This window comes from Doryrhamphus excisus, chromosome 22 (genome assembly GCF_030265055.1).
Source record: "Doryrhamphus excisus isolate RoL2022-K1 chromosome 22, RoL_Dexc_1.0, whole genome shotgun sequence".
In the NCBI taxonomy this organism is placed as follows: Eukaryota; Metazoa; Chordata; class Actinopteri; order Syngnathiformes; family Syngnathidae; genus Doryrhamphus; species Doryrhamphus excisus.
Genome location: NC_080487.1, coordinates 11,402,501 through 11,429,167, shown reverse-complemented (window position 1 = coordinate 11,429,167; position 26,667 = coordinate 11,402,501). Strand labels below are relative to the sequence as shown.

The following is a 26,667-nucleotide window of genomic DNA, read 5'->3' as shown; positions in this document are numbered from 1 at the left end:
CCTTTAAGAATTATTATTATTATTATTATTATGAAATAATGAACACATGTTAAGTGATGTTGTCAACAACAGAACTGAAATGTTCTGCGGGGATTCAAGTCAGCGTAATGACGCAACAAAGTCGCCTCAGATGTAAGATGTTCAGCCGGGAGCTGCCGCCTGAGGTCGGGGTTTTTTTTTTTTTTGGACACATTCGCAAAATGTCCTCTCTGAATCATAGTGCTATTTTTTTTTTATTTTGGGATGCGGCGCAGATGTGGAAAATAGCAGCAGATGTGCTCGCATGGCTCTTTTCACATCTGGCTGTACACCACACTGGGTTTGGGGTTTTTTTGTAATCTGATCGAGTTGTCTCTTTGTTTTTACTCACTTGAATCCACAACTTTTTCGTGTTTAACTTTTAATATTTTATTTATTTATTTATTTAATTTAATATTTATTTAATGTAATATTTATTTTTTAATATTTAATTAATAATTAATTTATAATAAATATTTATTTAACATTTAATTTATAATAAATATGTATTTAATATTTAATGCATATTAAATATTTATTTAACATTTAATTTATAATAAATATGTATTAATATTTAATTTATAATAAATATTTATTTAACATTTAATTCATAATAAATATTTATTTAACATTTAATGCATATTAAATATTTATTTAACATTTAATTCATAATAAATATTTATTTAATATTTAATTTATAATAAATATTTATTTAATATTTAATTCATAATAAATATTTATTTAACATTTAATTTATAATAAATATTTATTTAATATTTAATGCATATTAAATATTTATTTAACATTTAATTTATAATAAATATTTATTTAACATTTAATTCATAATAAATATTTATTTAATATTTAATTCATAATAAATATATATTTAACATTTAATTTAGAATAAATATTTATTTAATATTTAATTCATAATAAATATTTATTTCATATTAATTCATAATAATATTTATTCAATATTTAATTCATAATAAATATGTATTTAATATTTAATTCATAATATTTTTTTATTTAATTTAATATATTCTATATATTTTTTTATTTTTAATGTCACTGCTTCAACCGGTGCAAAACCTGTAATCAGATTTTTTAACAATTTATTTCTGAAGACTTTTTAAAAACATTTGCACAATTTCTTTTTAACCATTTTTAACGTTTTTTTTTTTACATTTATTTAAAGGAGGCCTAATATTTTTTTCCCACTTTTCTGACCTATAAATGTTGTTCTAATGTTGTATTGTCGTGTTTAACGACACGATAACGAAGTTTCAGATAATAAGGTTTGTGGCTCAAAACGCTCTGTTTTAAAAGGCGTGGTAAAACCGTTTCTTTGTGATGTCACAGAGATACAGACCTATTCTCAAACTGTGGCTCAGTCGCAACATGGCACACAAAGCAACATTTTTTGGGGGTCGGGTAAGTTGTGTTATTGATTTACCACATTTGCAGGAAATCAGGTTAGCACACAGGCCTCACAGCTAAGAGACCCGAGTTCAATTCCACCCTCGGCCATGTCTCTGTGTGGAGTTTGCATGTTCTCCCCGTGCATGCGTGGGTTTTCTCCGGGTACTCTGGTTTTTCCTCCCACATTCCAAAAACATGCTAGGTTAATTAGCGACTCCAAATTGTCCATAGGTATGAATGTGAGTGTGAATGGTTGTTTGTCTATATGTGCCCTGTGATTGGCTGGCCACCAGTCCAGGGTGTACCCCGCCTCTCGCATGAAGAAGACAGCTGGGATAGGCTCCAGCACCCAACACTCCGATTTAGAAAATAAGGCATTTACTTGTGCGCTAATTTTTCCCCCAGTGCTAAAAATGCAAGTAATAGCAAACTATATTTACTAATGACGCATCTTTTTACTTCTTCTTTGCTGACTTCTTCATAGCACCTTTGTGAAGTGCTAATGTATTCAAGGCTACTGGCATAGTGCATCTCTTTCTTATACATTTTGCACACTCACAATGACAGCATTGTAAGCTAGCTCATATTAACTCATTTTCTCATGTTATATTCAACTAGTTGTTTTTGTTTGTTTTTCTGTTTATTTAGACCACACTTACTGTACACGGATAAGACATTGTGATTTCTGGAGTGTCAGTGAACGCATCTCAATGTCATCTGGTGACAATGAGGAAGTGCCGTTCCCAGTACGAGCTGATTCGAGACGTGTTTGTGAGTTGATATTGCACTGTTGTTGATGCGTTCAGGTCTGAATAAAGTTCTAAAAGAGTGGCAGATTCTGCAGGGACACGACTGTGGCTAAGTCTGCCGTCGTAACTAGCCATGTGTTATACAACTGATTTTTTTTTTTTTAGATTTTTTCAGTCAGTCCTGTAAAGGTGTGTACTAAATGTATTGATTCGACTAAACCCCCTAAAGCTACAGTAGATGTGTGAGAAATTTCAAGCTAGTCCAAGTTATGGGGTTTAATGCTGCCTTATGGTGGCAGATTCTGCAGGGACACGACTGTGGCTAAGTCTGTCGTTGTAACTAGCTATGTGTGATACAACTGATTTTTTTTTAGATTTTTTTCAGTCAGTCCTGTAAAGGTGTGTACTACATGTATTGATTCCACTAAACACCCTAAAGCTACAGTGGACGTGTGAGAAATTTCAAGCTAGTCCAAGTTATGGGGTTTTATGACAGTGCTGCCTTGTGGTGTATTGTTAGAAAAAAATCTCTATCTCTCCTCTGGACATGTCCCAACCATTTAGACCACACTTACTGTACACGGATAAGACGTTGTGATTTTTGGAGTGTCAGTGAACGCATCCCAATGTCGTCTGGTGACAATGAGGAAGTGCCGTTCCCTGTACGAGCTGATTAGAGACGTGTTTGTGAGTTGATATTGCATTGTTGTTGATGCGTTCAGGTCTGAATAAAGTTCTAAAAGAGTGGCAGATTCTGCAGGGACACGGCTGTGGCTAAGTCTGCCGTCGTAACTAGCGATGTGTGATTTTTTTTTATAGATTTTTTCAGTCAGTCCTGTAAAGGTGTGTACTAAATGTATTGATTCGACTAACTAAACACCCTAAAGCTACAGTAGATGTGTGAGAAATTTCAAGCTAGTCCAAGTTATGGGGTTTAATGACAGTGCTGCCTTGTGGTGTATTGTTAGAAAAAATAACACAGTAGGGGTGCATGTTTTGCCACATTTTCACCCATTTGTGTGCAGCTGCAGCAGACGACATGGTATTATAATAGCCGCAAGTCAGAAGTTGTGTATAAATCTTGCGGCGCGAGGAAATAATAGTAACATTGTAATTCCGGTCTAGTTGTTCCAAATCACGGCGCTCCAACTTTCTTTATTCCCGCAGGGTTGTTTTTTTTTTTTAATCCCTTGAGCGATGAAAACATGATCCATAAATGGAATCACTTGATGCAACAACCTGTTTTCCTTACTGAAGTTGCTATCTCGTAGCATTCCAACTGTTAGCATGTTAGCATTTTATATTATTGAATTAGGCTATGACAGTAGCACACGATTACAAGGATTTATGCTTTTATTTACGCTTGCTTTACTTTGTTAGCATACCAACTGTTAGCAATTTATGCAGTCTCATTATTTTTTCACATAGTATCTGCTATTATGTTAGCATGCCAACTGTTAGCAATATATGCAGTCTCACTATCCTTTTCACATAGTATCTGCTATTATGTTAGCATGCCAACTGTTAGCAATTTATGCAGTCTCATTATCCTTTTCACATAGTATCTGCTATTATGTTAGCATGTCATTTGTTAGCAATTTATGCAGTCTCATTATCCTTTTCACATGGTATCTGCTATTATGTTAGCATGCCAACTGTTAGCATGTTAGCATTTTATATTATTGAATTAGGCTATGACAATGGCACACGATTACAAGGATTGATATAGAACTGTCGACATTTATGCTTTTATTTACGCTTGCTTTTCTTTGTTAGCATACCAACTGTTAGCAATTTATTCAGTGTCATTATTTTTTTTCACATAGTATCTGCTATTATGTTAGCATGCCAACTGTTAGCAATTCATGCAGTCTCGTTATCCTTTTCACATAGTATCTGCTATTATGTTAGCATGCCAACTGTTAGCATGTTAGCATTTTATATTATAATATAAAAATTGCTAAATGTCTGCAAAAAAGATATGTTAGCATGTGTTGGCATTTTATCCATTCTCTTCTGACATTGTATCTGATTACAGATAGAGCAGGGGTGGGCAAACTACGGCCCGGGGGACACTCCCGGCCCGCCAAGCACTTGTTGCATGTTCGGATATCAGTTGTTAGCATGCGCGTTAGCATTTTGAACAGATAATAGTGCAAAATCTTGTGTATGTACTCAAGTTGATACCCTGCCACCTGTTAGCATATCAACTGTGAGCATGCTACCTTCATCTGTGGCATACCAAAGATCGGTTCCAGGTATTGGGCAACCCGTTAGCATCAGAAGCATTGAGCCAGTTGTGTAATAATAATATTCAGTCATAAGGTTGTGGGTGAAGACTGGATGGAACCTTTACGAGGTCCTTTAGAGTAGAAGCAGCTGCTACCAAATAAAAACTAACTAGCAACGCCACCCCCCCCCCCCCTCCCCCCCACCCCACATAAAAGCTCCCGTGCTTAGTTATTATCCCGTTGATGAGTGGCCGGCATGGCCGCAGGGAGGCTGTGAACTAGCTAGCGTACAAGTGTCCATGCTGCTCCTCTCATCTAAATGCCTTGATGAGAAAAAATAACACAATACACGTCTGATCTGGAAGCTTCTGGAAGCTAATAAACACCAAAAAATGTGGGAGGGGGTCCACATGGGGCAGGAAGACTGTCTTTCTTTTCATCATTTAATAGGCCACTCCGGCTTCCTAAATTACCTGTGCTACTTTGCACCCTGTTGAGGTGTTCGCCCCACGACCCACTTTCAAGTTAAATACGGGACGGCCTGCTTTTTGGATACTTCACTGACTCACAATGTTGTTATTTCAATAGGACTACATTAAAAAGCCATAGCATTTCAGTAAAACTAGATTAAGAAAGCAGGAAGTGAACAAATGTAACAGTTACGGTACATGACAAAAAAAATGAAAAAAATAAAAAATCTAAAAAATAAAAATATATAAAATAAATACATTTAAAAAAAACTTAAACTATATTAAGAAAGCAGGAAGTGAACAAATGTAACAGTTACGGTACGTGACAATAAATAAATAATCTAAAAAAAATAAGTAAAATACATTATAAAAAAACAACAAAAAAAACTTAAACTATATTAAGAAAGCAGGAAGTGAACAAATGTAACAGTTACAGTACGTGACAAAATATAAAACAATAAAAAAAAATTCTAAAACATAAAAATAAATAAAGTAAATACATTTAAAAAACGAAAAAAACTTAAACTATATTAAGAAAGCAGGAAGTGAACAAATGTAACAAAAAAATCAATGTAACAATGTAATAAAAATCTAAAAAATAAAAATAAAGTAAATACATTTTTTAAAAAACAACAAAAAAAACTTTAACTATACGTAATGTATGTAAATGTAACAGTTATAGTACGTGACAAAAGTAAAAAAAGTAAATACATTAAAAAAAAAAACCTTAAACTATATCAAGAAAGCAGGAAATGAACAAATGCAACAGTTACTGATTGTAAAAGTACCAGATGGAGGGGTAGGATTTAATAAGCTTTGCTTCTTCCTACTCCTTTTGGACATGTGGAACTGTGAACTGATGATGTGATGCATTCAATTGTAATCTGATGCATGTTCAAATGAAATAAAACCATTACCAATATTATTGGTAAATATTAGAAGCATGTTGTACTCTCTGCAGTTAAGTCAACAGACACGCTCCAACCATAAAACATGTCTTAAATGTGTTTAAGACATCCATCCACAAAGATTAGTATGTAAAGGTGGTCCTTAAACTGATGAAAAGCAGCTGAGAAACATCCTCCAGATCCTCCAAAAACATCTGAGTCGCTCAAAGCAAACACTCCCGCAGGTGTTTTTGGATAAAGTTATTCCTAAAGTTATTCCTGGCAGGAGGAGTGAGAATGGCCCCAGCACTGAAACCTTCAGGTTTCAAGGAAGCACAAGCAGCATTGACATCATCATCATCATCATCCTCATCCTCCACCGTCCCAAACAATGCATCGCCTTGTCGTTTCAAGTCCCGCCTCCCTTCCCCCTCTGAATGTTTTCCTCCAATTGCAGCCCCCCCCACCGACATTGACTGGCGCTTGCTAGGCTCCCATTCACTGTCCTCCTTCAGCCAAATGAACTCTTTCACCTTCAGGCTTTGTTTCAGTTTTCTTATAACTAATCCATATTTCATTCTCTTCTATTTCCCTGCATTATTTCATATGGCCACTAGGTAGTATCAATATAAATGTAAAATGCAATAAAAATAGATATAAAACATATAAAATATAAGCAATTTTTTTTTGCTTATAAGTAAAAAATATATATATAAGCAAAAATGTTTTGCTTATAAGTAAAAAAAAAATTATAAAATAAAATATAAGCAAACATTTTTTGCTCATAAGTAAAAAATAAATAAATAAAAATAAAATGAAATCTAAGCAAAAAAATTTTGCTTATAAGTAAAATAAATAAATGAAATAAAATACAAGCATTGACTTGAAGAGGAAGCAAAATGGCTCTTTTGACGCTAAAGGTTGCCGACCCCTGGTGTATGAGGAAGTAGGCATACTTTGAGTGGGTGTGGCTGACGCTGACCTTATTAGTAGGACAATTTTTATCGTGCACTGTATGGGTTTTTGTACAATATTAATATAAATGTAAAATGTAATAAAAATAGATATAAAAAGATATAAAATAAGCATATATTTTTTGCTTATAAGTAAAAAAATAAATTTAAATAAAGTAAAATATAAGCAAACATTTCATAAAAATTAAATAAAATATAAGCAAAAAAATATATGCTTAGAAGAAAAAAATAAATAAAAATAACATAAAATATAAGGAATTTTTTGCTTATAAGTAAAAAAAAAATTAAAATAAAATATAAGCAAAAATGTTTTGCTAATAAGTAAAAAATAAAATAAAATCTAAGCAAAACCTTTTTGCTTATAAGTAAAAAAAAATTAAAATAAAATATAAGCTAAAAATGTTTTGCTCCTAAGTAAAAAAATTAAATAAATAAAATATAAGCAAACATTTTTTGCTTATAAGTAAAAAAATATATATATTTAAGCAAACATTTTTTCTTAAGTAAAAAAAAAAAAATAAAATAAAATATAAGCAAAAATTGTTTGCTTATAGGTAAAAAAAAAAATAAATAAAATATAAGCAAAAAATGTTTGCTTTTAAATAATAAAATAAAATATAAGCAAAACTTTTTTGCTTATAAGTAAAAAAAATAAAAATAAAATAAAATATAAGCAAAAATTGTTTGCTTATAAGTAAAACTATTAAATAAAAATAAAATAAAATATAAGTAAAAATGTTTTGCTTAAGTAAAAAAAAATAATTTAAATAAAATAAAATATAAGCAAAAATGTGTATTTTGGCATGCAAAGTCTGTGTGAATGGACTTGAATATAAACAAATGCAATGAAGTCCTCCGCATCAATGACATGAAAGACGAATTCGGCATCTTGCAACACTGCCCCATTGACACACACACACACACACACACACACACACACACACACACACACACACACACATAGAGTGGGAGTAAATAGACATGATTCTTTCACATCCCACTGCTTCCAGTCCAGTTTGACTTGTCGCTGTTGTTTAGAACCAGCAGGGGAATCAGTCGGTCAAAGCATTGTTTCTCCCACACAACAAAATGTCCATAACTTGCTCACACACACTCACACACACTCATCCCAATAAGGAAATATATACAAACAACAAAATGGCCTTGCTCATCCCAAATGGCCAAATAACCACAGGAATGCCAGGAATGCTTTGAGAACAAAGTTAGCGTTATTTGGAATTTATTAGTGCAAACAATTTCACTTTTTAAATAGTTTCTATGTTTATAAAGAACATGAAAAAAAAAGCATTGGGTTTTCAAACTGTGGCTCAGTCCCAACATGGGACACAGAGCAACATTTTTTGGGGTCAGGTAAGTTGTGTTATTGATTTACCACATTTGCAGGAAATCAATATAGTAGTTTTATGTTATATGGTATATACAGTAGGCTGCACGGTGCTCTAGTGGTTAGCACATGAGCCTCACAGCGAGGAGACCCGAGTTCAATTCCACCCTCGGCCATCTCAGTGTGGAGTTTGCATGTTCTCCCCCGTGCATGCGTGGGTTTTCTCCGGGTACTCCGGTTTCCTCCCACATTCCTAAAACATGCTAGGTTAATTAGCGACTCCAAATTGTCCATAGGTATGAATGTGAGTGTGAATGGTTGTTTGTCTATATGTGCCCTGTGATTGGCTGGCTGGCCACCAGTCCAGGGTGTACCCCGCCTCTCGCCCCAAAGACAGCTGGGATAGGCTCCAGCACCCCCTGCGACCTTTGTGAGGATGGTACAATTTTCATGGTACAATATTGGTTTATTTGTATCTGTACTTGGTGGCACGGCGGTCGAGTGGTTAGCGCAGACCTCACAGCTAGGAAACCAGGGTTCGATTCCACCCTCGGCCATCTCTGTGTGGCGTTTGCATGTTCTCTCCGTGCATGCGTGGGTTTTCTCCGGGTACTCCGGGTTTCCTCCCACGTTCCAAAAACATGCTAGGTTAATTAGCGACTCCAAATTGTCCATAGGTATGAATGTGAGTGTGAATGGTTGTTTGTCTATATGTGCCCTGTGATTGGCTGGCTGGTCACCAGTCCAGGGTGTACCTCGCCTCTCGCCCCGAAGACAGCTGGGATAGGCTCCAGCACCCCCTCGTGAGGAAAAAGCGGTAGAAAATGAATGAATATTTATATATATATTATTTTGAGGTATTTGAGTCAATCCGGTGTTTTTTACTACCACTAGATGGCACCTGCGAGAAATAATTTTTAGCCTATTTCTTTAGTGTGTAACTTTTTTCATCATGACTTAATATCCTCTATGTAGTTATTTCTTATTAGCATATTATTCCATATACTGTATATGCTTTTTTATGCTTTTTTTGTGTATAGTACATAAAGTGTCTTCCTACCTTTGTGCTTGTCCATTCCCGTCTTGTCCAGCTCCTCATACAAGCCGACTCTACGCTTCAAAGTTTTGCAGACAAGACCGAGGATGCCGCTGCAACCCACAAAACGTAACCCCCCCCCTCCACTCCTACTCCTTCTCCGCCCCCTTCTTTTTCTTCTTCTTCTTCTTCTTCTTCTTCTTTCGGCCCGGAAACACTGTCTGGGAGCGTCAGTGCTCTATTCCACTCCACGTCTCCTGTCCCACTAGTGGGAAACCTCTTCACTCCTTCCTTACCCTCGACGTCGACTCCCCCCTCGCTGCCTGCAGCATCCACACACACACACACACACACACACCACTTGCCAACTCCCCTTTTTAAGTCTTGTGTGTTTTTTATACAGTACTACAGTACTTACAACTATACAAACAATTTGAAGTACATTTTTGCCCATACTTAATCTAATGGTGACTTAAAATGAGCGATTACAGTACATCATTTTTATACATATTTGTTATTTATACATGTTTTCTTTTTATTTATTATTGCCGTTGTGTATCTTCTTCATTTTGGGTATTTAATTTATAATTAGCATAAATTAATTGGGTTTATTTGCAGTATGTACAGTACTTTAACAACCGCAGTAAAAAAAAAAAGTGTTGTACATCAGATAAAATATGGGGAACTATAAAAATTGCAAAAAAATGTAACAAAAATAAAACTGTTACACTATTATACTATATTATTACTACTATATTTTTAATGTTTTAATGTTACACGTTCAAATATTTAATTTATATAGAATTTTAGACATCTTTTTAAAACATTATTATATTTTAATATTTTGTTTTGGGGGTTAGCAGAAAGTTCATTTATGTGTAATTTATATAGTAATAAATTAAATAATTTCTTTTTGTTCGTACTTTGTTTATATTTTTTAAAAAGTTTAAATTTATAAAAAAGAAAAAAATAACGGGGGGGGGGGCAGAGGTTCAAGTGTTTACTTTATAATTTGCGTAGATTATTTGTTTATTTGGAATGTACAGTAGAAACAGTATATATACATATATATATATATATAAAGCATAATAAAGTATTTAAAAAAAATATATATATTTACATATATACATGCTTTATATACTATATATATATATATTTATATTTTTTTATACTGTTTCAAATAAACAATCTACGGAAATTATAAAGTAAACACCTGAACCTCTGCGCCCCCCTCCATTATTTTTTTCTTTAAAAAAAAATATATAAATATTAAAATATTTATAAATATATATAAATATTTATAAATATAATTGTATATATATAATTTATTTATTTTGCTTAATTAGGTAATTAATTTTGTAATATTGCCTTGTTTTATTATTGGCAACTTTTTGACATTTTTTTTTATTTACCAAAATTATTATAATTATATTTTAGCTTAAATTGCCCCCCCCCCCCCCCCCCCCCCCCAAAAAAAAAGATATAAAGGGGAAAGTAATGGACAGACGTGTTTTTCAGCGGACAAAATAAATAAATAAACTAAATACATAAAAATACTATAAAAGTTCAACAACAACTTTGCATTGGTACTGCATATCTCCATCATTCCAGGTCTGCTATTATTATTATTATTATTATTATGTTAAAAAATGGACGCATATTCTCCTCATACTGTGTTTTCATCTTTTTTGTGGGGAGGAAAAAAAACAAGTTCTCTCCTCAAAGGAGACCCTGTGGGAGAGCGAGAGCGAGAGAGAGAGAGAGAGAGCGGGTGGAGGTATGACAGGAATGTGCAGTAACATAACAAAGTCCACGAGATGATTAAAACGAGGGCCGTCCGGTCCTTCAAAGACGGTGATGCAAGTTTGATGCCGATGAAAAGAACATACACAAACACCCGCAAAAATACTCCAATAATATGCATACATTTGAAGTATTTTAAAATACACAGTTACTTTTCAATGACACTTTATACAGTATTTGTTATGTTATGTATTCAATGTAAGCTGTTACACAGCCGGGCTGTAGGTGGCAGTATTGAGCATTACTGGCTGTTTCTTACCCTACTAAAAAAGGAGCAAAATATCAATAATAATATCAATAAAAAGCATATTTACTGTGTCTAAATACACAGAATTTTGTTTGTTTCGAGTCAAAGGTGCAACACTTTTTGGCCTTCCTGCTTTGCGGTCCGATTGTGGCATTCCTTAGCAGTGAATCACAGTTCAAAGGTCAACTGACTCAACTCCAAATTAGCACTGACTGAAACCCTTTTTTTTTTTTTTTTTTTTTTCTTTAATTCCGGGGCCTCTCCCAAGTTGGTACACTTGCAGACACATTATGTTCCAACAAAAGAGACACCCCCTTCCCTACCCTTCCCTTCCCTTTCCATTCATTGGAGGTATTTTCATCTCATCTGTTGTCTCTGCTGACTGTTCCGTCTGGGAATTTCCACAAAGAAAACCTTTTTTGTTCTTGTTTGGAGAACATTTTACACCTTGACTAAAGTACTGCCATACGTATACATGTATATCTGAACTTAAAGTGCAGTAATATTTGAATTAATTTAATGTTAAGTCTTTCGGAAAACAAGGATTGTTTGGAAAAGTTGGCTACTGAGCACATTTTTTTGTCAAATGTCAGCAAAGCACATAATAACATTAAAATACTCAAAAACATATTTATTTCAATGCCAGAAATGTTTTGAAAGTACTTACTCTATTATACTTTGTAAATACTGTATTTATTACCTATTTATTGATAATCAACCTGTGTGAGTGCGTGCTATTGGAAATGCTGTAGAACACTGCCATCTGCTGGCGAGTCAGTAGAATGCAGTAATGAAAATGTTTATATAAAACTGTTACACTATTATACTATATTATTACTACTATATTTTTAATGTTTTAATGTTATAGGTTCAAATATTTAATTTTTATAGAATTTTATCCATCTTTATTTTTTTAAATATTATTATATTTTAACTTTGTTTTGGGGGTTACCAGAAAGTCCATTTATGTATAATTTATATAGTAATATATTTATATTTATTCCTCCCAAAATATTTCTGATAAAAAAGAAAAAAAATGGAAGGGGGGGGGGGCAGAGGTTCAGGTTCAGTTAAAATTATATTACATTAAATTATTAATATTATTAATTATTAAATTAATAATTATTATATTATTATTTGTTTATTTGGAATGTACAAAGCATAGTAGAAACAGCATTTTAAAAATTATATAAATATATAATATATAAATATAAATATATAATATTCCAAATAATATTCCAAATAACATTCCAAATAAACAAATAATATATGCAAATTATAAAGTAAACACCTGAACCTCTGCCCCCCCTCCATTATTTTTTCTTTAAAAAAAATATATAGAATAATAATATATATATATATATTTTTAAATATTTATTTATTTAGCATTAGATCCATTTATTTTGCTTAATTAGGTAATTAATTTTGTAATTATTGCCTTGTTTTATTATTGGCAACTTTTTGACAATTTTTTTTATTTATCAAATTTTAACTTCTGATTGTGATAAATATAAATGTATAATATATTTATTTGTTCAGTCTGCTCTTTTAAACCACTATCGGTCACATCTTCTTCCTGTATTTTTGTTTGAAAGTGTAATTAGCAGCGGAAGTGTCACTTTCATCATGAAGTGCGATCACTTACTGTACCTTTAAATACGTGGTGGGGGTCAGTCTCTAAAGCGCATGCGCATCTTGTGTTTAGTTTTCTCCAACCTGAGGAGCTGTCTAGGATTTGCTGCCAATTCTTGTCATGTTTGGATAGCAGCAGCGCAGATTTTTTTCCCTCCCTAATTGCGTCTTTTTTGGGGGGCTGCGGGGTATTAAATTAAATACACCGAGAAAAGGAGTCTACAAACAAAAGCAACCGGGAAGTCAAAACAACAAGCTCCAAAAGTGCCCGACGAGAATCTGCGGTTCTTTTCTCATCCACATCACATCCATGTTGGCTGCGGTAGCCTCCGCTGTGGTTCCGGGGCTCCTAGCGCCACTGAGGCTTTGTTCTCCCGTCAACAACATCCGGCTGCGTGGCCTGTGGAAGGACTCCCCCACGGAGCGGCTGCCATCCCCGTGTGTGTCTTAAGGACGCTGGAAAAATGGCTGCTGAAAATGCTATTTGAAAGCCGCCATGAATCAATGCCGAGAGGCTAGCTAAACAAGCTAACAGATGCTAAACACTCAGCTTGCTAACGCTGGAAAACAGCTTTCACTCATGCTTGTCTCCTTTGCTGGTTTATCCCAACAAGAAGTAGGCTGAAGCCGGCTTTAAAAACATTTACTTATTTGAATATGAAGAACCTTTAACCTGAAACCGAACTTTCATAACACTCGTCTTTTCATCCGAACCAAAATGGATCCCATTGGGAGATGTTCGGCTACCTTTGCACCCCGAGTTCGCGGCATCATCGTAATGGTGGTGTGGGTTCTTGTCCACTTGGCTCTGCTCACCCACGCCTCGCCGCCGAAAGGCTGTGACAAGACGTGCCTGTCCGGGAAATGTCTCAACGGGTCCTGTGTGTGTGACCCCGGATGGGTGGGAGACCAGTGCCAGCACTGCCAGGGACGCTTCAAGTAAGTTCATTCCTTCTCATTGAGTTCACATAAAGTTATGTCATTTTGTATTAGTTTTTTTTGTATTAGTGTTCCTCTAAATGTATACTGAATCACTTTCTGTTAGACTGCACTGTTGGTCAAAGGTCAAATCTGGTGCCCCTGAATGCATCAAAAAAGGAGAAGTCTACTAGGCCGCTATTTGAGGAAATATAAATATATGTATAATCATCATATAACTCCGCTGTCAGCTTTACAGATGACACATTTGTGGTATTTAATTCATTCATTTTCTACCGCTAATCCAGGGGGTGCTGGAGCCTATCCCAGCTGGGTGTACACCCTGGACTGGTGGCCAGCCAACCACAGGGCACATATAGACAAACAACCATTCACACTCACATTCATACCTATGGACAATTTGGAGTCGCTAATTAACCTAGCATGTTTTTGGAATGTGGGAGGAAACCGGAGTACCCGGAGAAAACCCACAAAGTCCACACAGAGATGGCCGAGGGTGGAATCGAACCTTGGTCTCCTAGCTGTGAGGTCTGCGCGCTAACCACTCGACTGCTATATATAAATATAATGTTGTATATACATATATATATATATTTATTGTGTTGTTTCATGGAACAAAACCCACCACGCATGCACGGGGAGAACATGCAAACTCCACAGAGGGTGGAATTGAACTCGGGTCTCCTAGCCGTGAGGTCTGCGCGCTAATCACTCGACCGCCGTGCAGCCTGTGGTATTTAATATTCGTTCATTTTCTATTGTTTATCCTCACAAGGGTCACAGGGGGTGCTGGAGCCTATCCCAGCTGTCTTCTTTGGGCGAGAGGCGGGGTACACCCTGGACTGGTGGCCAGCCAATCACAGGGCACATATAGACAAACAACCATTCACACTCACATTCATACCTATGGACAATTTGGAGTCACTAATTAACCTAGCATGTTTTTGGCATCTGGGAGGAAACCCGAGTACTCGGAGAAAACCCAGCCAGAAATGGCCGAGGGTGGAATCGAACTCATGTCTCCTAGCTGTGTGGCCTGCGCGCTAACCACTCAGTCCATAATACAGTCATTAAGTTTCAAAAATTCATAAATTAATTAATTGATCGCTGTCTTGTGGTTGACTATAGCCTATTATTAGTCAAATCAAATACTGCAATACATTCATTCATTTTCTACCTCTTATCCTCACAAGGGTGCTGGGGTGCTGGAGCCTATCCCAGCTGTCTTCAGGTGGGAAGGCAGGGTTACACCCTGGACTGGTGGCCAGCCAATCACAGGGCACATATAGACAAACAACCATTCACACTCACATTCATACCTATGGACAATTTGGAGTCGCTAATTAACCTAGCATGTTTTTGGAATGTGGGAGGAAACCGGAGAAAACCCACGCATGCAAACTCCACACAGAGATGGCCGAGGGTGGAATCGAACTCGGTTCTCCTAGCTGTGTGGCCTGTGTGCTAACCACTTCCACCGTGCAGCCGCTTTTCAGTCTAATGAAAAAAACAGTGAACTCTTGCATTGGAACTTGCATTGTCTATTACAGTATAAGTGGTGCCACACACTAGCAATTGTGTGGCACTCATTCACACACACACACACAGGCTTTGTTCAGCCTGAAATAAGTCATTGCAGTGACATATAGTACAGTAGGCTAATGCTAATGCCACCCACAAACCTCTGTTTTACTAAGTGACGCCCGCCTCCTCCAAAACTAAAAAAAAATCTAGTTGTCGTTAAGAACTTTTTCTCCCGTGTCTGCTGTTTTTCAGGTTGACTGAGCCTTCGGGATTCCTCACGGACGGTCCCGTCAACTACAAGTACAAAACAAAGTGCACCTGGCTCATCGAAGGATCGTAAGTACTTCCATAAAATACACTTTTAATGTAAATAAGCGTCATTGTTTTTAAACCTTAATTGGGCGGCGATTCAGAGAGAAGTCGCATACCCGTCCGTACCTGCACATCGGCTGAGTTGCCATGGCAACTGCCGTCCCTGTAGGGGGGGGGGACGGGGGTTGTTATCAAGGGCAACAATAAAAAAAGAAAAATACTGTATTACACATCCGTATTTATTTTTCTTCCACAGTCCAAATGCGGTTCTCCGCTTGCGGTTCAACCACTTTGCCACAGAATGCAGTTGGGATCATATGTATGTTTATGATGGAGACTCCGTATATGCGCCTCTGGTGGCCGTTTTCAGGTGAGAGACTCAAACATGTGCAAAACAAATTAAAAATTAAATTAAAAAAATGGATTTAATCAATGCCTTTTCTGTCTTAGTGGTCTAATTGTACCGGAGGTGCGAGGAAACGAGACGGTTCCTGAGGTGGAGACCACTTCGGGCTATGCATTATTATACTTTTTCAGCGACGCCGCCTACAACCTGACCGGATTTGAAATATTCTATTCGTACGTGTTTCAGTTTTCCCATATTTTTCATACTTTATTATTTTTACATCACTAAATATTTCATACAAAAATGAGTTTTTATATAATATATTGGGAAATATGAGTTTGGAGGTGATGTATCTGACATCATGCTAGGTTAATTAGCGACTCCATATTGTCCATAGGTATGAATGTGAGTGTGAATGGTTGTTTGTCTATATGTGCACTGTGATTGGCTGTGGCGACCAGTCCAGGGTGTACCCCGCCTCTTGCCCGAAGACAGCTGGGATAGGCTCCAGCACCCCTTGCGAGAAAATGAATGAATGAATTATCTGACATATTTGTAGGTTAAATAAAAGCAAAATAAAGTAAAGAAAAAAAAGTTTTTATTTTGGGAAAAGTACATATAATGCCAATATGTTTTAAAAATTAAATAAATTCTGGCGGTACGAGGTCGACCGGTTGATTTTTCGTTTCAATGCAAATCCAGTAGCTCCAAACAAGATGGTGTTTCCAGCTGGTCCGGATCACGCGGGATACGGGACTGAGAATCCAAACGGAATGCTCGTTGTGTAGAAGTTACAGATTCGTTTGTTTTTAATCAACGTTTCCACAACTGAAAAAATAAACCAAAAACATTAGCATGATATGTAAATTATCGAAAATAAAAACACTTTTTTTGTTTTTGTTTTACTTTATTTGGCTTTTATTTAACCTACAAATGTGTTGCATCATTTTGCATGACTGTATATGGAAATATGATAAATATGTTAAGCTACTATGTATATGTACGGGTTTTCTGCAGTTTTTAAGGAACCCCTGCAAAAATGTTCGATGTCATTTACCGGCCAGATTTGGCTTAGTGGAATACAATAACCCTGCTTTTATATGGTCTCTTTGTCTAGGATCAACTCCTGTCCTAATAACTGCTCAGGCCACGGGAAGTGCACGCCCGGCAACTCGGCAGCCAACCGCGTGTACTGCGAATGCGACAAATACTGGAAGGGTGAGGCCTGCGACATCCCCTACTGCAGGAACAACTGCGGCAGTCCCGACCACGGCTACTGCGACCTCACCGGCGAGAAGCTGTGCGTTTGCAACGACAGCTGGCAAGGTAGAAGACGCAAACACGGCACCGGGTTTACAAAATAAACACAATCGAGGCACAATTTTATTATTTTTTACAGTGTTTTCAGGCAATGTTACTTTATTTTAGTTTTATTTAATGTTATTTTACAGTGTTTAAAACTATATTTCTTATGGCACGCTCATGCTTTGAAGCCAAAATACTGCATCTGAGGAGATGTTGAGCATGCTCAAAAGGTACCTCACATAATATAAGAGTTTTATGTGCATTACTTCAATTGTAGTTTATTATTTACATGAATTAAATATTCATTATTATTACAGTGTTTGCAGGCAACCGTATGTATGATCGGTACCTAAGTGTGCCCACCCCTGCCCTACAGGGTTTAAATGCTTCATTGAATACTTCCCTTTTTGTTCCTGCAATGTTACTTTATTTTAGTTTTATTTAATGTTATTTTACAGTGTTTAAAACTATATTTCTTACGGCACGCTCATGCTTTGAAGCCAAAATACTGCATCTGAGGAGATGTTGAGCATGCTCAAAAGGTACGATCAAGGTATGATCGGTACCTCAATAAGAGAGTTTTGTGTGAATTACTTCAATTGCAGTTTATTATTGACATGAATTAAATATTAATTATTATTATTACAGTGTTTGCAGGCAACCGTATGTATGATCGGTACCTAAGTTTGCCCACCCCTGCCCTATAGGGTTTAAATACTTCATTGAATACTTCCCTTTTTGTTCCTGCAATGTTACTTTATTTTAGTTTTATTTAACGTTATTTTACAGTGTTTAAAACTGTATTTCTTACGGCACGCTCATGCTTTGTAGCCAAAATACTGCATTTGAGGAGATGTTGAGCATGCTCAAAAGGTACGATCGAGGTATGTTCGGTACCTCAAATAATATAAGAGTTTTATGTGCATTACTTCAATTGTAGTTTATTATTTACATGAATTAAATATTCATTATTATTACAGTGTTTGCAGGCAACCGTTATGTATGATCGGTACCTAAGTGTGCCCACCCCTGCCCTATAGGGTTTAAATGCTTCATTGAATACTTCCCTTTTTGTTCCTGCAATGTTACTTTATTTTAGTTTTATTTAATGTTATTTTACAGTGTTTAAAACTGTATTTCTTACGGCACGCTCATGCTTTGAAGCCAAAATACTGCATTTGAGGAGATATTGAGCATGCTCAAAAGGTACGATCGGTCCCTCAGAGTTTTGTGTGCATTACTTCAATTGCAGTTTATTATTGACATGAATTAAATATTAATTGCATTATAATGAATTCCTGCATGGATGGAATTATAAGTGCAAATTAGCCTTTTTGAAGTCTTATATAATAGTAATGGTGTCACTCCACCCATGTCTGTGGTCGCTTAAGTAGCGTGACGCCCAAAAAAAATGCCTTGTGACTTCCATGAATCATCGTTCGATTCCTCACGTGTTTACTTCAAGGCCCGGACTGCTCCCTCACCGTGCCTTCCACCGAGTCATTCTGGGTGTTGCCCAGCATGAAGCCCTTTGGCACGTCGCTAGGACGGGCCTCGCACAAGGCCGTGGTGCAGGACAAGGTCATGTGGGTCGTGGGTGGCTACACGTTCAACTTCACCTCGTTCCAAATGATCCTCAAGTAAGATTCCGTTTTTAATTAGCATTCATTTATCAATCATGTGACTAAAGTGTGTTTTTTTTTTTTTTTTTTGTAGCTACAACCTTGAAAGCGGCATATGGAACACGGTGCCCATCAACAGCGGCCCCGTTCCCAGATACAGCCACTCGCTCGCCTCCTACCAGGTTAACATTACATCATCGTGTGTGTGATTTGTTACCATGACAACTGGTAACAACTCAATCTTTTTCAGGACGACATTTTCATGTTCGGCGGGAAGCTGGAAGCCGGCTGGAGCAACGTGACCGATGAGCTCTGGGTCTTCAACATCCCCAGTCGGACGTGGCAGCGGAGGAACCCGGTCACGGGACCGCCGGCTCAGGCGCAGATTTACGCCGTCGAGGGTCACACGGCGCATTGCGTCGTGCTGGACGGCGGCGAGGTGGTCATGCTGGTTGTTTTCGGCTACTCGCCCGTGTATAGCTACATCAGCAACGTGCAGGAGTACAATCTGAGTGAGTTACTTCATCGAACACGTTATGTAGTATAAATATTTATGGTTTTTTTCGTAATTTTGCATCTCTTCAAGGGACCAATGCCTGGCTCGTCCCGGACACCAAAGGCGCCGTCCCTCAGGGCGGTTACGGCCACACTAGCACGTACGACCGAGCCAGCGGTAGCGTATATGTCCACGGCGGCTACAAGGCGTTACCCGCTAACAAGTACGGCCTCGTGGATGACCTCTACCGCTACGACGTCAACATGCGTACATGGTAGGAAAACGTAAAAAACGAAAAATAACTCCCAACAAATCGGAGTCATGCACTTTGCTTTTGCTTTTATTTAATTTAAGGTTCATCCTGCGTGAGAGCGGCTATCCTCGCTACCTGCACGCCGCCGTCCTCCTCAGCGGCACCTTACTCGTCTTTGGCGGCAACACGCACAATGACACGTCGCTAAGCAACGGAGCTAAGTGCTTCTCTGCGGACTTCCTGGCGTATGATATCGGTAGGTTGGCGGTTGCTGTTCATTCATTCGTTCATTTTCTACCGCGGGTCATTGGTGGAATAAATGGAAATCCAAGGAAATACGTCTGGAATAGGTGCAGAATCTGGAAGATCTAGAAGGCTTTCTGTGTGTGTTATTGTGTGTAGCTGCTCTATAGGAGTCCACAAGTCAAAACAAAGCCATTTTATCCTCACGAGGGTTGCGGGGGGTGCTGGAGCCTATCCCAGCTGTCTTCTTCAGGCGAGAGGCGGGGTACACCCTGGACTGGTGGCCAGCCAATCACAGGGCACATATAGACAAACAACCATTCACACTCACATTCATACCTATGGACAATTTGGAGTCGCTAATTAACCTAGCATGTTTTTGGAATGTGGGAGGAAACCGGAGTACCCGGAGAAAACCCACGCATGCACGGGGAGAACATGCAAACTCCACACAGAGATGGCCGAGGGTGGCATTGAACTCCGGTCTCCAAGCTGCGATGCGTGCACGCTAACCACTTTTCATGACATTCATTCATTCATTTTCTACCGCTTATCCTCACGAGGCTAACGGTTGGTGCTGGAGCCTATCCCGGCTGTCTTTGGGGCAAGAGGCGGGGTACACCCTGGACTGGTGGCCAGCCAATCACAGGGCACATATAGACAAACAACCATTCACACTCACATTCATACCTATGGACAATTTGGAGTCGCTAATTAACCTAGCATGTTTTTGGAATGTGGGAGGAAACCGGAGTACCCGGAGGAAAAAAAACACGCATGCACGGGGAGAACATGCAAACTCAACAGAGATGCGGAATCAAACGTGGGTCTCCTAACTGTGTGGCCATGCACGACCCACTCGTCCACCGTGCAGCCCCAGATCAAACTATTAATTCATTCATTTTCTACCGCTTATCCTCACGAAGGTCGTGGTGGGTGCTGGCGGGGTATACCACCGGACTGGTGGCCAGCCAGCCAATCACAGGGCACATATAGACAAACAACCATTCACACTCACATTCATACCTATGGACAATTTGGAGTCGCTAATTAACCTAGCATGTTTTTGGAATGTGGGAGGAAACCGGAGTACCCGGAGAAAACATACCACATAACATAGTGTGGAATCGAACTTGGGTCTCCTAGCTATGAGGTCTGCACGCTAACCACTCGTCCACCGTGCAGCCCGGGTTGCTGTTGTCTCACACAAAATTACCGTAATTTCCGGTGTATAAGCCGCTACTTTTTTCTCACAACTTGTATACTTCTTCTCCTCAGCGTGCGACGAGTGGAGGCTCCTTCCCAAGCCAGACCTTCACAGAGACGTGAACCGTTTCGGACACTCAGCTGTGGTCAGCAACGGGTGGGTCACGACCTTCAAATCTGTACTTTTAAAACAGTCAAAGATGCAAGAAGATGCAAGAAGGTTTCAACCCCCTTTGCTTCCTCAGGTCCATGTTTGTGTTTGGCGGCTTCTCCAGCGTGCTCCTCAACGACGTGCTCGTGTACCGGCCGCCCAGCTGCCAGGCCTTCTCTACAGAAGACGGGTGCGCTAAAGCCGGCCCGGGGGTCCGCTGCATCTGGAGCAGAGGCCACTGTCTCCCCTGGGAGGCCAGTATGAACAAAGGGAGCCTCGACCCGGCTCCGTTTTGCCCACCAAAACCAGGTCGGACAAAGTAGAGCTTCATCTTCTAAACATTAAGACATCCACTACGTCTTCTTCTCTTACTCTTCTTCCTGTTTCTTCTCAGCGACTATCGACGAGCGATGCTACCGCTTCTCCGACTGCGCCAGCTGCACGGCCAACACCAACGGGTGCCAGTGGTGCGACGACAAGAAGTGCATCGCTGCATCCAGCAACTGCACTGTGGTAAGTCGACAACAGGGGGCGCTGGAACTCTATTACAGTTTTACTCCTGAACTAATTAAAACAGGGGTCTCATATTCAATTTACCTGGGGGACACCGGAGCTAGGTTCTGGGTGAAACCGGGCCGCATCAGGTTTTTAAAAAAAGCATTTATTAAAAACTGGAAAAAAATCTATAAAAAAAATATTTTCAATGCTTTTGCTTCTGCTATACTCTACACTTTTTCAGTACTTTGGTTCCGGTTTTCCACACCAAAATATCTGATAAAACATTCCACTGTTCTCAAATATTTTAATTTTAATTTTTCAATACAAAATAAGATGAAAAATAAATAAACAACAACAGCAACACCAGTAATGTATCGCTATCTTGAATATGTTAGCCTGACGTACATTCCTGCTTTTAACTTTGAGGTAGTGACTAAATTCCACCGGTGATTGACACAAAAAAGCGGGCGCTAAGCTAAACAAAAACCAGCGGGAATCAAACAGCTCGGCAATTAAGGGTTCAGACACCTTCAAACATCTAAACTACACCATCACCTGAAGCAAAATACGGTGGTGCCTTGGTTAGCGTCATTAGAAGGTCTGACTTAAACCAAAATGGACTCTAACCAAAGCAAATTTTCCCATTAAAAAATAATGTCAATGCAATGAATCCATTTCAGACACAGTAATATTTTAACACAAGATTTTATAGAAAGTATTTATAACTGAACATTTAACATCACTTTTTTTTTAGTTTACTGCAGGGGTCTCAAACTCAATTTACCCGGGGGTCACCGATAAGCCTGACGTACATTCCTGCTTTTAACTTTGAGGTAGTGACTAAATTCCACCGGTGATTGACACAAAAAAGCGGGCGCTCAGCCAAACAAAAACCAGCGGGAATCAAACAGCTCGGCGATTAAGGGTTCAGACACCTTCAAACATCTAAACTACACCATCACCTGAAGCAAAATACGGTGGTGCCTTGGTTAGCGTCATTAGAAGGTCTGACTTAAACCAAAATGGACTCTAACCAAAGCAAATTTTCCCATTAAAAAATAATGTCAATGCAATGAATCCATTTCAGACACGCTAACATTTTAACACAAGAATTTATAGAAAGTATTTATAACTGAACATTTAACATCACTTTTTTTAGTTTACTGCAGGGGTCTCAAACTCAATTTACCTGGGAATAAATGAATAAATAAATAAACAAATTAAGAATAAAGACAATAAATCAATCAATCAGTAATAAATAAGTAAAATAATTATAAAACAGCAAATAAGAAAAATGTAAGCAACCACATACAGTTGGTAGAGAAATTATTTTTTTCAGATTCAAATGTACAGTATTAAGTTATTTAACCTTTAACATGAACATTAATGAAACTTAATAATTTTACCCAATTAGCAAGTTAGCATCGTACTCAGTTCCATGTGGGAGCAGCGCCGTAACTTTAACAACATGTTTCATGAGATGCTTTATCTTGACGTTTTATTCCAAATCATTTCCTGCATTTATTTGTACCCAGCGTCATATAAGCCTTTAGCGTCATTGCTAATCCAAAGCAAAACAGGGCGGGGTAACAGTATGGGCGGGGCAAAATCATGTTAATTGTTTTTAAGCTGTCATTTCCAACATTAAACTTTGGTATCAAGGTGGGGGGCCTCAAATTAGCGTCTCGCGGGCCGTATTTGGCCTGTGGGCCGCAAGTTTGAGACCCCTGAATTAAAACATATTTAGTTGTTACTATTGAACATGCTCATTGGGGTTTAATAAGCAGGGATAATAACCGGAATTTTTGCTGCATTTAAGTACTTTAAAGGAGACGATTCAGATGCTTATTAAACTATCAGAGACTAAATAATAACAAAATTAATTCAGCGATGACGAACTCTCTGACATTGTCTTATTTCGGTTACCGTAGAACGTGAGGAACTTCACGGCGTGCCCCGTGCAGAACGAGCAGGTCTGCAGCAAGCTAGCAAATTGCAAGAGCTGTTTGCTGAATCTCAACTGTCAGTGGGACCAGAACCAGTCGGAGTGCCACGCCCTTCCTGGTAAGACATGAGGACTACATTTTTGTTCCTTTTCATGGATGGCTTGATGAACACAGTGGGAGTGACATATCACATAGTGTGTGCAAGGTTTAGCAGGTTTGTATAGCTCAGGGGTCTCAAACTCGATTTACCTGGGGGGCCACTGGAGCTAGGGTCTGGGCAAGGCATGGGCCGCATCAGGTTTTCCACAAAAAAAAAAAAACGTATTTATTAAAAACAGAAAAATATACAAACTTTTTCAGTGCTTTGGTTCCGATTTTCTACAATAAAAGCTCTTTTAAAACATCCCACTGTTCTCAAATATCTTAATTTTTATTTTTCTGCACAAAATAAGATGAAAAATAAACAAACAAATCAAGAATAAAGAAAATCAATCAATCAGTAATAAATAAATATAATAATAATAATAATAATAATAATAAAACGGCAAATAATAAAAACTTAAGAAACCACATATAGTTGGTGGGTAGACAAATGATTTTTTTCACATTAAAATGAACAAAACATTATTAGAGCCCTGTAGACATGACAAAACACGACTATAGTCACATTTATACTTTTATTTACAACATATTGCGCAACTGCAGCATCTTGAGACACATGCTAACTCGCAAACTAGAACGCTAGCGACCTAAACGGTAGCCTTCAAGTTATTTTCTTTAAACTTAAATAGCCAAAAAGTTACCACTTCCACACGGATAGGGAGGATAACTATTAACAGTTATTTATCCTTTAACATGAACATTAATGAAACGTAATAATTTTTTCTGGGTACATGATACCATACAGCATCCATATCAAAGTTGCGCGGGGCCGCACTAATATTAAACTTTCATATCAAGGCGGGGGGCCTCAAACTAGTGTCCTGCGGGCCACATTTGACATTGGTGGTAATTGTTTTTAATTATGTAAAGGACTTTGTGTTGCATGTCTTTGCAGGAAAAGTGCTATACAAATAAAGTTGATTTGATTTGAGCCATCATCGTCATTTTGCAGCCCAGCAGTGCAGCGAGGGCTGGAGCCTGGTGGGCGAGGCCTGCCTAAGGATCAACTCCAGCCGCGAGAGTTACGACAACGCCCAGCACTACTGCAAGAATCTCCACGGCAACATTGCCTCGCTCACCACGGCCAAGCAGGTGGGCTTTGTTCTGGAGGAGCTGAAGAAGTTGCAGCAGCAAGACAAGGTAAATCACCAACACCCGTCTTCTATCCATCATACCTTAACAACAATCGGGAGCGTTTTGCTTGATTTTTGGTCTTGTCAGATTACATCTGATTGCAATAGTTGTTTTTTTTTTTTTTCAATCAAAAAACTTATTTTGATGGAATTAGCTTCCCCACAATTTTCTTTAATGTGTTTTGCATCAGTGTATTCACAACACATCAGAAAATCAGAATGAATGTTTAAGTTTAGCACCGTGATGGGGTGGTTAGCATGCAGGTCTCACAGCTAGGAGACCAGGGTTCAATTCCAGCGTCGGGCATCTCTGTGTGGAGTTTGCATGTTCTCCCCGTGCATGCGTGGGTTTTCTCCGGGTACTCCGGTTTCCTCCCACATTCCAAAAACATGCTAGGTTAATTAGCGACTCCAAATTGTCCATAGGTATGAATGTGAGTGTGAATGGTTGTTTGTCTATATGTGCCCTGTGATTGGCTGGCCACCAGTCCAGAGAATATACAGCCAGCTGGGATAGGCTCCAGCACCCTTCACGACCCTTGTGAGGATAAGCGGTAGAAAATGAATGAATGTATTGCAATATTTGATGTGACTAATAATAGGCTATAGTCAACCACAAGACAGCGATCAATTAATTAATTTGTGAATTTCTGAAACTTTATGACTGTATTATGTACTCTCGCCCAAAGACAGCTGGGATAGGCTCCAGCACCCCCGCGACCGGTAGAAAATGAATGAATGAATGTATTGCAGTATTTGATTTGACTAATAATAGGCTATAGTCAACCACAAGACAGCGATCAATTAATTAATTTGTGAATTTCTGAAACTTTATGACCATATTATGGACTCTCGCCCAAAGACAGCTGGGATAGGCTCCAGCACCCCCTTGACCGGTAGAAAATGAATGAATGTATTGCAATATTTGATTTTACTAATAATAGGCTATAGTAAACCATAAGACAGCGATCAATTAATTAATTTGTGACTTTCTGAAACTTAATGACTGTATTATGGACTCTCGCCCAAAGACAGCTGGGATAGGCTCCAGCACTTCCCACGACCGGTAGAAAATGAATGAATGAATGAATGTATTGCAATATTTGATTAGACTAATAATAGGTTATAGTAAACCATAAGACAGCGATCAATTAATTAATTTGTGAATTTCTGAAACTTAATGACTGTATTATGGACTCTTGCCCAAAGACAGCTGGGATAGCCTCCAGCACCCCCCCCTTGTGAGGAAAAGCGGTAGAAAATGAATGAATGAATGAATGATTTGGAGACAAATTTAACCAAGTGGAGACTGAGGGCAGTAGAAATATTTAATTTCAATTCATTTCTAGCCGTGTACTACTAACAATAATACCACAAAGTACCTGGTTTTGCTAATGCTAAAGGGTCAATAGCGGACTTGGTACGTCTTTAACGCTAAAGGCTAAGACTAAGGCTAAAATTTAACATTCCACAGCCGCTCCATGTCTAGTCTGCCTTATCAATTAAAACCAGACAACGTCCCAGATAAATACCGCTGATTTGTCCTTGGCTAAAAAGTTTCACCTGCACAAACGGTCCAAATCCCGAGCCTCTTGATTAATGTTTCTCATCTTGCTGCACTGAAACAAAATTACGTCCCCCTCACCCCCCCCCCCTTTTTTTTCCTGCTGATTTAGACTCTGTTACGCTTGTTGTACGTCCTGAGGATGTTGTTTGT

At 38.1% G+C, this 26,667-nt stretch overlaps 2 protein-coding genes across 5 annotated transcripts in view; one reads left to right on the top strand and one right to left on the bottom strand.

Annotated features, from left to right (window-relative positions):
• The window catches only part of afap1l2 (actin filament associated protein 1-like 2), a 35,284-nt gene extending 25,892 nt beyond the window's left edge, over window positions 1-9,392 (bottom strand). For all 4 annotated transcript variants that reach the window (XM_058062691.1, XM_058062692.1, XM_058062693.1 and 1 more), the window contains exon 1: window positions 9,157-9,392. In XM_058062691.1, coding sequence (XP_057918674.1) covers window positions 9,157-9,172 — 16 coding nt within the window. In that variant the 5' untranslated portion in view covers window positions 9,173-9,392. The remainder of the gene's footprint in view (window positions 1-9,156) is intronic.
• Window positions 9,393-12,769: 3,377 nt separating this feature from the next.
• Window positions 12,770-26,667, top strand: part of atrnl1b (attractin-like 1b) — a 69,225-nt gene continuing 55,327 nt past the window's right edge. Inside the window, exons 1-15 of the mRNA XM_058061718.1 lie at window positions 12,770-13,753; window positions 15,530-15,613; window positions 15,846-15,959; window positions 16,040-16,168; window positions 17,053-17,261; window positions 18,706-18,880; window positions 18,957-19,044; window positions 19,113-19,374; window positions 19,449-19,632; window positions 19,713-19,867; window positions 21,133-21,217; window positions 21,306-21,520; window positions 21,606-21,724; window positions 23,641-23,773; window positions 24,770-24,957. Coding sequence (XP_057917701.1) covers window positions 13,533-13,753; window positions 15,530-15,613; window positions 15,846-15,959; window positions 16,040-16,168; window positions 17,053-17,261; window positions 18,706-18,880; window positions 18,957-19,044; window positions 19,113-19,374; window positions 19,449-19,632; window positions 19,713-19,867; window positions 21,133-21,217; window positions 21,306-21,520; window positions 21,606-21,724; window positions 23,641-23,773; window positions 24,770-24,957 — 2,361 coding nt within the window. The 5' untranslated portion in view covers window positions 12,770-13,532. The remainder of the gene's footprint in view (window positions 13,754-15,529; window positions 15,614-15,845; window positions 15,960-16,039; window positions 16,169-17,052; window positions 17,262-18,705; window positions 18,881-18,956; window positions 19,045-19,112; window positions 19,375-19,448; window positions 19,633-19,712; window positions 19,868-21,132; window positions 21,218-21,305; window positions 21,521-21,605; window positions 21,725-23,640; window positions 23,774-24,769; window positions 24,958-26,667) is intronic.